The 13,667-nt window shown below is 43.8% G+C and overlaps 1 protein-coding gene across 1 annotated transcript; it reads right to left on the reverse strand.

Annotated features, from left to right (window-relative positions):
• Window positions 1–8,247: 8,247 nt before the first annotated feature.
• LOC112200533 (F-box protein FBW2) lies at window positions 8,248–10,092 on the reverse strand. Its single transcript, XM_024341569.2, has 3 exons — window positions 9,919–10,092; window positions 9,152–9,552; window positions 8,248–8,934 (listed from the first exon to the last, which is right to left on the reverse strand). Exons 2-3 carry the CDS (start codon window positions 9,550–9,552, stop codon window positions 8,436–8,438), a joined length of 900 nt encoding a protein of 299 aa, XP_024197337.1. The 5' UTR covers window positions 9,919–10,092; the 3' UTR covers window positions 8,248–8,435.
• Between the last annotated feature and the right edge of the window lie 3,575 nt (window positions 10,093–13,667).

Consider the following 13,667-nt stretch of genomic DNA (forward strand, 5'->3'; position numbering starts at 1 on the left):
TCCGTTCATGCCTCTGCCGGCGTAGAATACTGGGAGCTCATCCTGGCCTTCCCGCCGGACAATGGCGCAACTTATCGCCGTTGATGAGACCGCCAGATATATGAACAGTGTTTCACCTTGCGCAGGGACAGAAAGGAGAGGGACTGCCGCCAGGTATTCCTTTAGGCTATGGAATGCCGCCTGACATTCTGGGTTCCAGTCAATGACCTTCTTGTGAGTTGTTTTGAGGAGTTTGAAGAATGGGGCACACTTATCAGTGAGTCGAGAGATGAATCGAGAAAGGGCGGTTAACTTGCCCTGGAGGCACTGGACGTCCACCTTATACTCGGGGTTCGCCAGGTTAAGGATGGCCTGTACCTTCTCCGGGTTAGCCTCGATACCTCGCTCGCTGACGATGTAGCCGAGAAATTTGCTAGCGGTGACTACAAAGAAACATTTTTCTGGGTTGAGGCGCATATTATAGGCCAGGAGGATGGTTACTATGATCCTGAGGTTTGCCACATGTCCATTGGCCTTTATGCTCTTGACTAGCATGTCGTCCACGTAAACCTCGATGATTTTTCCCAGATGCTCAGCGAACATGGCGTTCATCAACCGCTGGTACGTTGCGCCGGCGTTCTTCAGACCGAAAGGCATGACATTGTAGCAGTAGAGGCCTTTATTGGTGGTGAAGGTAGTGCATTCCTGGTCGCTAGGGTGCATCTTGATCTGATTGTATCCGGAGAAAGCGTCCATCATGCTGAGGAGCTCGTGTCCGGCAGTTGAATCAACTAGCTGATCGATACGAGGTAGCGGGAAGCTATCCTTTGGGCATGCCTTGTTGAGATTTTTGAAGTCGACGCACATCCGCCACTTGCCACTGGGCTTTTTGACCATTACCAAATTTGAGATCCACTGAGGATAGATGACTTGGCGGATGAATCCAATGTTCCGTAGTTTGGCGACCTCCTCTCCGATTGCCAGGTATTTTTCCTCATCAAAGGCCCTCCGCTTCTGCTTGATAGGATAAAAGGAGGGCTTGATGGTCAGTTTATGAGTGATAATTTCAGGGGAGATACCTGGCATGTCCGCGTAGGACCATGCAAAGACGGCGGCGTTATCACGTAGGAATTGAGTGAGTTCTGCCTCTACCTCTGGATCTAGTTGGGCGCCTATGCGGACTGTCCGCTCAGGGTGCTCGTCTGAGAGGCAGACAACCTTCAACGACGTGTCCGGGTTGACCGGCTCCTTCTTTACATATTTCTTCTCCTCGTCTCTAGGATCCTCAAAGATGTTTGGTGGCGGTGCCTCATTACCCACCGTCAGAATTTCATGGCCGCGCTATAGTCGTTGAATAACATTCTCGTGCCAGCTGCTGGCTTCCCCTCACACAGCCCGTGCCGTTGGGCCTGGGGAACTTCATGAGGAGCATGTACCCGGCAATGATGCACTTGAGCTTGTTAAGTGCTGGTCGACCAATGATGGCGTTGTACGAACTGAAACAGTCGACAATAATGAACTCTGTATGCACCTCCGCCATGCACGGACTAGTGCCAACAACCAAGCACATGTAATCCGACCCTAACGGTTGTGTGACGTCACCGGAAAAGCTGAGCAGTGGCTCGTGATCCTGGAGTAGTTTTTTGTTCCGCTTGAGATGGTCGTAGCAGTCGCTGAAGATGACGTTGACAGCGGACCCGCTATCCACCAAGATTCTCCCCACCGAGAATTTGCCAAGAATGGCATCGACCAAGAATGGGTCGTCATGGGGTAAATGGACTCCGCGCTCCTCCTCCTCTGAGAAGGTAATGGGTTCCCAACCTGATTTTGGGAGTTTGGCGGATCTTTCGTAGCGGATGTTGCAGACTTCCTTCGGATGATTAGCGCGTGCATAGCGCTTTCTTGCCCTGTGGGACATGCTGGTGATTGGAGCACCGCCATCGATGGTGTTGATGCGGCCCAAGGTCTCGACGTTGGCAATTACTGGTGGTGGTTGGCGCACCCTGAACTGTTCCATCTTGCCGTCGCGGTACAAGGTCTCAACGGCTGTTTTGAGAGCATTGCAGCTATTGGTATTGTGGCCGCTGTCCTCGTGGTACTTGCACCACCTGCTGGTGTTCCTAGGTTTACCCGTTTTTGGGTACTTTGGAGTGGGTGGCGGTGGAATCAGATCCTTGCACTGATTATAGATGTCTTCATACGAGGCCGTTAAGACCTTGAAAACTGCATACCGCTGCGAGGACTCTGCCTGCCTGTTGCGGTTATCCCCATGGGTTGGGCGGTTTCCCCTGTTGTAATGCTGGTCCTTCTTCTTCTTGTTCTGGTGGTGGCCCTGCTGCCACTCTCTTTTCTTGTCAGTTGGTGGTGCTGAGGGGTTCTTGTTAGCGGTTTCCTGGTGACTGGAGGATGGCTGTGTTGACTTTGTTGGCGCTGGTGGTGGTGGTGGGGTTTCTCCATATGTGATGAATTCCGCCTGAGCGTGAATGACCGCCTCACTCATGACGTGGTCATACGTCGCATTGGGATGATTGTAGTTGAGGTGATAGAGGAACGGTCCCTTGAGAAGTCCCTTCCTGAAGGCCGCTGATGCCATAGTTTTGTCTAGGTCGCGGCACTGAGACGCTGCCGCTCGCCACCTTGTGACGAAGGCCTTCAGTGATTCGTCCTCCCCCTGCTTAACGCTGAATAGCTGACTCGTGTTGTGATGACCGGCGGACAACAAGATGAAACGGGAGAGGAAAGCGTGTGATAGTGCATGGAATGAGCTGACAGACCCCGGCGGACACTCAAAGAACCAGTTCATTGCCTCGCCATCCAACGTTTCGCTGAACAAGTGGCACAGGGTGGCGTCGTCGAACCCCTTGTTGTTGGTGACCTTCTTGAAGGTGTCCATGTGGACGAAGGGATCGGACATTCCGCCGTAATGCGACATCTTTGGGGTTTTTGCATGTGCCGGCCTGACAGCCCGCAGAATTGCAGTAGAGAAGGGCCCAGGTTTGGAAGTGAAGAGCGGATTCCGAGTTGGTGCTGGGACGCCCGATTCCGCCTGAATCAACCTCTGCTCCAGTTGGTGCACCCTTTCCAATATCTGGGCGGTTGCATCGCCAGCGGAATCAGCCTGAATGTCCTGCTGGGATGGCATGCGCCTTGGCACAGGCAGATTGCCTTCAGTCCTTGCCCTGGCTCCCGAGCGGTTGGTGTGCGGGAGTGATTCTGCCACTTGCTCCAGCAATAGTTGAGGTATGGGCGGTGGTCCCAACAACCCAGGTGGGTTCAACAGTACCTGCATCTGTATGGCCGGCCCTGGTACCAATGTGCCGGTGCTGGGTCGACTATGCCTGGTGCTATGTGACTGCCCGCTCTGTGCTGGGCGGGCGGTGACCGCCAGCGTCCTTTTCAGTTCCTCAAAACGTTCCATAAGCGTAGCCACCTGTCTTTGGGCCTCGGCCTTTTCCTTGCGCTCCTCCTCACGTTCTCTATTTTCCTTATGGAGATCCGCTAGTGCAAGCTCGTACATAGTGACGAGGTCTTGGCCCGGCGGGCGACTGCCGCTTGGATCTACCTCACCACCGGGGTTGACCGGGGTTGTGAATAGTGCGCGGTTAACGCCCACCGCTGGGTCGGAGGATTGGGGGATGGAGGGATGGTCTGCCCGCTCTTCAGCGTTTCCCCCGCTACCGTTAGTCATGGTGAGTGTGGTGGGATGGCCTTTTGTTCAAGGATTCCCACAAACGGCGCCAATGTTGATGTCTAAAAGTCCAGCGGTAGCTGGACCCTAGCTAACGTTGATCCGGTGGGCGGATCGATACTTGTGTTGTTCTCGAAGCTACCGACACCTGTCAAATGAAATACAATGGGCGTCAGAGGGAGACCGCGCCGAGCGGTCTTCTGCTCTCCGATGCCTAAGTTAGTCAATGTATTTGTGTTGACAAAGTAACAGTAGGTAAGTATTGAATGCGTAATTAATGAGGAGAGAGGAGAGAACCTTTTATAGGTGAGGAAGAGGTTGATCTTCTCTTTGTTTTCGATGTGGGACTGACATGCTTCAGTTCCCAGTTTCAGAAGCTTCTGATGCCATCTTGGCGTGGCGCGTGGCGGCGCGTCGGCGGCGATCTGGAGGTGGTCCGACGCCGAGGCCGTAGCCTATCTGGCGGTGTGTCTGCATGTCATTCCTTTAGTTGGAATTAGTACCTTTGGCGGTACAATGAGCGTGGCCCATTATAGCTAATTATGCTTGCAAATGTACATGCATGTACAGGTATAAACATGAGGAACTGGATGTTCAACTTCAATACCAATGGAAATGCAATAATTATCAAAAAAAATTTGATGTAAACTTCCCAATATTCTCAAGACGTATTGACTTAATAGGATGATCTGGGTGGTGAGCCCTTAACTTAATAATTTGGGCTAGGAGTTTAGCAAAAGCAGCGTTTCTTGTGGACAAGAGCATGACATGTGACCAGCGTGTTGATGCATCAATCAACACCATAATATATCTGAAAGGTCCACAAGGTGGTTGAATAGGTCCACAAATATCACCTTGGATTCATTGCAAGAATAGGATATTTTCTTTTGTGTCCTTTGAATAGGATGGTCTCGATCCTAATTTTGCTAAAGAACAGGCTTTGCAGAACGAAAGATGGGTTTTAGAAGCAACCAATGAGGATTTTGGTTGAGCCACAAAGTCACAATTGACTTTATAAGTAGAGAGAGAAGCTAAATCATCATAAGTGGCGTCAAAGCCACCATTTTACTGTATAGGGGTCATGGTGCACGGCCGCGGTGTCTTTCTCTCCTCGAATCAATTTTTGATTCTTATTTCTCTTCGTTCTGAAGAAAGGATGTCTGTGTGAAGTCTTTAAGATACGGATCATCATGTCATGACCTGGATGTCCCAACCGATCATGCCAAAACCTATATGTTTCAGAATCCCAAAGATCATCTCTTATAACATTATTGCATTCAATTACTAGAATAGTGGTTACATATAGAGCTTTCTCTAATACTCGTTTTTATCCGTATTCATTAGAGGTGATGCAAAAGAACTCTTGTCCCTTTTCATAATGTGTGTTTCCACATGAAAACCATTGGCTCTTATATCTTTAAAGCTCAAGAGGGTTCTTCCAGCCCTAGGAGCATATAGAGCTTCGGTGATATTAATAATTGTGCCATTGGCAACAGAAATTAGGCTAGTATTCGACCATGAATCAATTTTGATGACCCAGCCATCGTAGTCACGGAAGATCGACTCGACGTCATCTTAAGAAATAACTGCCCATTTTGAAGTATAGTGTGCGTGGTAGCACTATCCACGAGGCATTCTAGGTTTTTGGGAAACATACATAAAAATAATAAAGTTCGAAATTAAAATAGATGTCCAAGACATGTAATAAAATAAATCGAGACTTTATTAATAATGGCCAATGATTACATCAAAGTTTTTTGATCAAAAATCTAATCCAAAACAACAAATCAAACTTAGACAAAGGTAATTACTCAATCCTTTCGGTAACTCCAATATGGTAATGACCAGGTAAGGTAAGGCGGGACTTTGGTGGAGCAATGCTCATTTATAAACCGTTCTCTCAGATCAAACCTTTTCTAGACATCACTATTAATTGGATGAGCCTAGTCGAGAAAGAGCTAAAACAAATGTCATTTATTAATTAAGGCATAATTGCCATTACATAATTCTTGGAAAAATAAAGACTATCTAATCAAAATCTGCAGCATCCTTGTGCTTTTCTTCGCCAGATTTGAAGTCTGCAATTGTGAGATTGACGTCATTGTCATCTTCATCATCTCCTTCTGCGGCAAGATAGGCTTCTTGATCTCTCAAGTCTCTATATGCCTTGTATTGTGCAGCTCACTTGTTGCTTGCATTGCATTGCTTGAACCAATGCTCACTTGATCCACACCTATGACAAACGTCATTGTGGTTGCCTCCCTTTAATTGATGTGCACCTTGTTGGCATATCCCCTAAGGGGATTGGTGCCACCACCACGGCCCATGGCGGCTCCACCACGGCCACCTCTCCCACATTGGCCATTGTTGCCATGTGATCTCGCTCCAGTTTGGCAGTTTCCTTCCTTTTTAGGGCGGTCATATGGACCCACACGTCCGTTTTGTCCTTTATCTTTAGGGTTCTGCTCCTTGCACCCACCTTTGGGTGCGTTATAATTCGCATTGTGAACGCTTTTAGTTTTAACGGGCCTTGAATTATAGTTCTTCATGAGGATATTATCATGTCTCTTAGCTATAGATATAATATTGATTAGCTGATAAAACCTCATGATCCATCTAGCATTATATTCACCTCTATATAGCTCCTGGTCTATGATCTCGGTTCCACAGAATGCCATCATAGACTTGATGCGCAGAGCTTCTGAATTATATTCAGAGACAGACTTGAAGTCAGCGAATCAAAGATTGTTCCATTGTACCTTCAAGTCAGGGAAGAGGAAATCTTGGACATTGCCAAAACGCTCTTCTAGCGCTACCCATAGATTTCTTGGATCCTTGATCGACATGTACTCCATTCGAAGTGATTCAACCATGTGGTGTCACATCAAGATGAGTGCTGTGGCTTTTCTAGTAGCCGTACGTTCAAGCAAAACTTCCGAGTTCGGTGCTTGAATTATGGGTAAGATCCCTTTTGTAGTGAGATGGTTCTCATCAGTTACCCAACTATGGTAACCCTTGCCTATTGAATCAAGTTTAGGAAAGTCGGGCTTTTGTTGATCATTCGACATCCTTAAAAAGAAAAGGAGAAATATATTAGTTTCGGAGTCAAAACTTTCATGACAACTAATATAAGATTTCCGAGCCTCGATGCTATCAAAAAAATCAATTTCCAAAAATATTTGGATTAGATCTAAACAATGATGTCTATATGGTCAATATCGATGCTTACGGACACTCTTAGTCCAAAGTTTACAAACCCTCTTAGTTCATATATAGCGTGAACTCCCCACTATTCTGCTTTGAGAATCGAACCGACGTTACGCAAGGTGGGATGTAGAAGAAGGGAGGTTGCAAGTCCCCGAGAAAGGAAAAAAAAAAGGAATTAAAGTACAGAAAGCAGGAACTTTAATTGTAATTACTTGTTGATTTGTAGTTTCACAAGTCTTGATCTATGCGTGCTAGGTTGATTCGGGGCTGCTAAATGAAGTCGGAGGGGATGGCCGAAAGTTGCTGGCCAAATGCTACGCGAAGCTGACCGAAGCTGGCCGAGATGGTTGGTACGTGGCTGGTCTAGCTGGCCGGGAGGCTAGCGAGGACGAGCGCAGGGGCACATAGGAGCAGGGGCGCATGCAGAGTTGGGCTCTAGGGGTAGCGAGGCTAGCACGGGCTAGGTGCAAGGGAGGGTAATGAAGCGAGGCTGATGGTGATGAATTTTTTTCTGGTTTTTGGTTTTTGGTTTTTGATCTTAGGGTTAGGGCTTGTGTTGATAACGTGTTTAAGAAAATAAGATGCAAGAGAGATTTTAGAGAGAATTGTGTGTCCTTTGATTGATAATAGGAGCCCTATACATAGGGATTACCTATACATAGGGATTACAAAGTACAATTTCTTAGAGTATAAAGATTTCTATTCTAACTTGAATGAACATTCTCTCCTATTACAACGATAGAAAGTAAACCTAGTTTGACAAGACACTCTACAAGTCAACATTCTTCAACACGAACCACTGTTATCTAAACACAACTTCTGAAAACATTTATGCATGTTGTGAGCGGTGAGATTGTAAGTGCAACAAGTAGCCTATGTCGTCCAACCCAACACTCTTGGAGACGCAACGTCACTTACTTTCCTTTTGTTCTCTCGTCATCACAACCCATAAAAATTAAGGGCACGTTTACTTACTTGGAATAGAATGGAATGTAATGGAATGATTACGGAGTAAAAACGCCCCTGTGTTTACTAACACATAAAAGAATCGGAATGATTCCAGGTAAAAGAATTTCTGTGTTTACTAACACATGAAGGAATCGGAATTGGTGTAGGTCCCACTTATTTATCAGGAATCGATTCCTGAATACTCAAGAATTCGATTATGAAGGGGGGAGATGGGTTTAGGAATCATTCATCCGGAATCAATACCGATTCCTTTCTTCTCTCATTCCACTTGTCTCCGATTCATGATTATTTTCCATTCCAAGTAAGTAAACGTGCCATAAGAGTAGTTTTTGTCAATTAAATAACTCACATAAACTCGTAAAAAATAAAAAAAACATAAACTGATAAATTCTTGGAATCCAGAATACCAAAAGTAGGTATTGCATAATACTATAGTTAAGCACACTGCTGGCTCAAGAAATGCCAGATCGAGCAGTTAAGCACATTCACTGATACACAAATATAAAGACCAATTCATGTTTACAGTCTTCAGAAATTATATTAAAACAATCTTAGTTTAGTTGGATACCCATCTAGGAGTTTAATCGCGCGATTAATCGGAACCATATCCATGAAAGAATTCATCATGGTAAAAACTTCCACCCTCGTCGTAATCATCATAATCAAATAGTATAGAACCGCGAGAGCTGAAATTAGAAATATGAGAAGCAAGCTTTGCTATTTCTTCATCTCTCCCATTAAAACCTCTACAATTGCTGACATCTAAACGCACAAGCTCGTTGCAGCCCTGCAGTAGCGTCACAAGAGCACCGCGATCAATATACGCATTCTTCAAGATCAATTGCTTAAGCTTAGGCAGCAAGCTAACAATTGCCATTGCTTTATCTTTACCAATCTCTGCACTAGCCACTCTCGAAAGACGCAAGTTCTTGCAGTGAATGGAGATCTGTCCAAGGATGTTCTCCAAATTATAGCTGGTTCCCAATACCAAGTACTCCAAATTTGTCCACTTTCCAATCATTTCTTGAATTATGCTTGCATTACGGTTCACTAAACGGCTGGGCAATGAAAGAAGCTTTAAGGCAGGACACCTGCAAACAACAGTAGTTTGCCGCGACTCATTTACATGAAAAGAAAATGAAACAAATTTTAATGCATCAAAATTCTGAAAACAGAACCAAGTTTTTTTATTTTATTTGGCAGGCTTAAAGGGAACATCAAATTTCTAATGTACCGAAACTCCTGCAGTGTTACAAATTAAAGCTGAAGCAAAGTCTGTGTATGTATAATACACAAGGAAAGACTTACTCATCTGCAGCATATTTCAAGACATCTTCCGAGGCATCTCGAGGTAGCCTGAGAGACATAGCCTTTCCTTTGCTACGACTGATTATAAATTTAAGAAATGCAGTCACCGAGAAACGCCTCCCATCAAGTCGATACTCATCTATAAATCTTCGAATAAAGGTACACGTACACAGATATCCGGGTTTAGGGTCACAACCAGGACCAACAAAATCGACAAGAATAGGATCACTTAGATCATCAGGAAATTTGAGAAATTGCCAGCATGAAGGGACGAGGGTTGCTCTGTACCATGACTTGCATACGAAAGGGACATCCAAAAGCAATGACTCCATTCCCACTCTTCCAAATACATTCACCAAACAGTCAACCTCTAATTCCTCCCATCTTGGTTCATCTTCCATCTATAACAAATGACATACATAACGTTCATTAATTGATCGATCTACGTGAAAGTACCATTGAACATTGCTATTGCGCACATATGGGAGAAAATCTAAACTAGCACCATAAATTAGAATTAAATAGATAAATGAGCAAACAATCACCTGAAATAATCATAGGGATGAGATAACAAAGTAAAAACCAGTTGAATGCAAATGGAATTTCCAGACCAGATGAAAACATAAGGAAGAAGGAAACAATTCACAATCTTTGCTCATCATCTTATAAAATTGTTTTGGAAGCTGGAGTACGCTGGACTGGCTTATTAAAAATGACAGCTAGAGACTAGAGTCCTATTAATCAAATAATACTGGAAAAGCTCTTACCTCGTAATAAGTATTTTGTGCTTGGTGATCTTCCCGGAACGGTTTTTGTGCTTCCTTGCTTGGAAAATCATCAAATATATATAAAGTTTTACCAGCATCTTCATTTGTTGGTATCTCAAGCCAATAGGGTAAAAGACCTGTCACAAGTGAGTCGACAAACCCATCACTAAAGAAAATGCTTTCACCTACGAACATAAAAGCGAAAACAGACTAAAGGCAAAATAATAACCTCATATCCAATAGATAGCATGAGAAAAAAGTTAAAGCTTAGGAAAAGGACTTATACCCGGTGTAAAATAGAAGAGTAAAAGTGAAGGCAATAATGGAGAGATACATTTTCTTTTTTCCTCTTTCTTTTGATAAAGTAGATACCTATCTTAAGAAGCAAGCACAAGGATTTTTTTGTGCAGTGCATATCAGAGGTTTGATCTGCTGGAAATGAGAGTTATATAAGACAAAGCAACATATAACTGATGATTTCAAAAGTATTTTACCCGTATTTCTACAAAAACTGCTCAAAAATCAAATATTAAAGAAATAGGCAAGTTGTTTGTTCTGGGACTCTCGTACTATTTCATTTATTTTTTATTATGCAACATAGTTTGCTCATAATATATATTTTCCTTAAGGGGATCGTCTACAGTACATTAATGTACCGATACATCAAGTAAACTAGTTCAATACAGAGGTAGACCAGCTCAGTACATGGATAGACATGCATGGAGTTAGTCTACCCTTGTACCAAGCTAGTCTACCTTTGTATTGAACCTAGTCTACTTGATGTATCGGTACATTAATATACTGAAGTATTTTCCTTAAGTTTATATGCTGACTAATACAATTTAAGAGGAGCAAATCTTAACACATAACAAGCATCCAATACTCTCTCTCTCCTCGAGAACCCTAAAGGCCGGGCTTTTCCAATCCAAGAATTCATTCTTGTCCGGCGGCGTCCGGCTGCCAAGCTGGCCTCTGGCCTCATCGCTGTCATGGAGACTATTGCCGGACGGGTATTGATGGCTATTGCTCATGGGGTTCCATCAGATGAGGTTTGCTTGGGGCTTGTCGACGGGTTTAGCTGGGATGGTGCGTGGTGGTGGTTGTTCAAACAGGCGAGGAGATCTAGCTCTGATGACGGGTTTTCCTTGATCGACGGCGCCAAGGAGCAGACTCGATGGCGGTGTGTGGCAGGAGACCTGGATCAGGGTCAGTTTTTCTGCGGTGGCGTTGCGATGACCTGGATCGGGTTTGATTTTTCTCTGTGCATGGGTTGCGACATCGAGGCCGGTGGCGATGTAGGTCGCAGGCGGTAGGACCGCTACGGCGCGGATCGAGGCGGTGCCGGTCATGGCGGCGTGCGGCGGAGGGAGCTTCGCTTGACTGTTGTGAACGACGGGAGAGCAGATGGTATGGGTGGACTGGACCGAACCAACTGAATGGGCCTTGGGTGGACTTTCTGTGGTGGTTGCCCTAGTTGGGCTTTGAGTTTTGGGCTAGGGTTTTGGCCCTAGTGCATTAATTATGTATTAGCTTAGTCTTTTACAATAAATTTCCTGTTTAGGAAGATAATGCACGTTATGTGCACTCTATGTATCTCTAGCGCCTTTGGAGTAGTACCAAAGGAGGATCTCCGCTATGTCTACGTCCATGACATGTCTAATGAGTGGGTCTATTCTATGTATCACTGTGGGTATTACCACTATATTCTTGTCTGTCTGTACATGGCAGTGGAAGGGTATGTAACGGCCTATTCTGGCTTTAGATGAATATATCTATCAGCACCAGGATTTGGGTTTGGTTCAAAAAAAAAAAAAAAAAAAGAGGAGCAAATCTTAGATTTTTGAATGTTTGCAAACAACATAAGTCAAATCCGCAATACCAAAAGCAAGAAATTTCAGAAAATTCTACGGTGCTGGGCTGTTTGCTATACAACCATTTTTTTGAATATTTTAGACTGTTGGATTAATAATATATCCAATGGCCTTAAATATTTAAAAGGTTGGTAACCTGTTTACCCCTTAACCAAATCATTAGTAATTAATTATAAAATATTTTTCTCTAAAAAAATAAAAAAAGTAATGAGTCTTTTATTACTAATTAAGTACATCATTAGTACTTTCCTTAATCAATTATAACTGAGGTCTACTTTGAGTAATTTATCATTAAATCAAGGGTCCGTGACCATCAGCCCCAATATTGGGCAATTTTAGCCCACTTACACCAGAAAGAAAAAACTGTTCCCACTAACCCAAACATGCATGAAAAAGACCATTTTACCCACTAACCCACCAAACCCATTAAGGCAGTTCACTTTCCACCATTTTTCAGTTTCAAAAAAACTTCCTCTCATCATTTTTCTCTCGCTCTCACTCTCGATTCTGGGTTGAGACGCTAGGTCTCCGAATCTCGCTCTCGATTCTCAGTTCCTCCTCCAACTCTACTATCTAGACCAACTCCAGTGGCGATTCAACATTCTCCGGCGTCGGTATTGTAGAAAGTGAGTGAAAATCTATTTTCCGTGAAAGATTCTTTACCTTTCTGTGAGATTTAACTTGTTCATAGCCTAGGTTTGGTTAATCGAGTGGGTAAATGAGAAGAATAGGATTTTCATGTTTCAAAATATGAAAAATCTAGGGTTTTAGTTTCAAATCTGTTACAAATTCATATTTATTGAATGTTTTTTGTTAACCAGGAAACAAAAATTGCAAAATATGATAAAAGACGTCGATTGGGGTCTATTTGCCCTCAACAAAAGCCTCTATTGGGAGACAATAGACGTCTACTGGCCCCTAATAGAAGCTTCTGTTTTGGGGCAATAGATGTCTATTGGGGCAGTAGACGTCTTTTATCCCAAAACAGAAGCCTCTATTGGGGGCCAATAGACGTCTACTGCCCCAATAGAAGTTTCTGTTTTGGGATCATATATGTCTATTGGGGACCAATACATGTCTCTTGGCACCCAATAGAGGCTTTTGATTTGGGGCAATAGATGTTTAATGGGGTTCAGTAGTTGAACTATGGATGTGCAATAATGAATTTTTCTTTTTTCCTTTATGAGCAAAATAGCAAGAACCAAACGACCACAAGTCAGCTGCATCTCTGAAGAAAATATGGACGAAACACAAAGCTCACAAGGAAAAATACTTCGGCAAAGGTTGGAAGAGATAAAGTCTAGGAAGTCGTCACGAAGAAAAGAAGAAACTTCAAGTAGTGACAAAGAAGTAGAAGAAGAAGGAGAAGAAACAGAGGAAGAAGAGGACGACGACAGAGAAACAACACAAAGGTTTTATGTGCAGACAAGAAGTCAAAGGAGCAAAAAAAGACAAGAGTCTGATGACGACAAGACCGAACAGCCAACGAAAAATAAGATTAAACAGGAAAAGTCAAGGACAAAAGAGAAAAAGCCAAAGAAAGGGGGAAGGAAGAAGAAACAAGATACAAAAGAAAAGGCAAAGATCGAGTGCAGGCAACAGAAATGCACTCTAAGTGTTTTCTGGAGATTGATTGACACATACAGAGACAACATTCTAAAAGAAGCTTGGGATATTTTGAGTACTACTATATTTTAGGGGATGATCCGACCATTCTTCGAGAAGAATCTCACTGAAACTCAGCTACACAAACATGAGGCTGACTTGGAGATTATACTGAAGTACTTTGATGTTAAAAAAGCCAAGTTTTTGTTTGGGGAGACAGAAATGGAAATAACATTGGGAGACATAAATGAATTGTTTGACCTGCCAACAACT

Source organism: Rosa chinensis, chromosome 4 (genome assembly GCF_002994745.2).
Source record: "Rosa chinensis cultivar Old Blush chromosome 4, RchiOBHm-V2, whole genome shotgun sequence".
NCBI lineage: Eukaryota > Viridiplantae > Streptophyta > Magnoliopsida > Rosales > Rosaceae > Rosa > Rosa chinensis.

Bases quoted from the DNA above. Each gene is read 5' to 3' on its own strand.
- LOC112200533 (XM_024341569.2), bottom strand. From the start codon at position 9,552: ATGGAAGATGAACCAAGATGGGAGGAATTAGAGGTTGACTGTTTGGTG. The intron at 8,935-9,151 runs GTAAGTCTTTCC...TGTTGTTTGCAG, and splicing joins TTGAAATATGCTGCAGATGA to GTGTCCTGCCTTAAAGCTTC.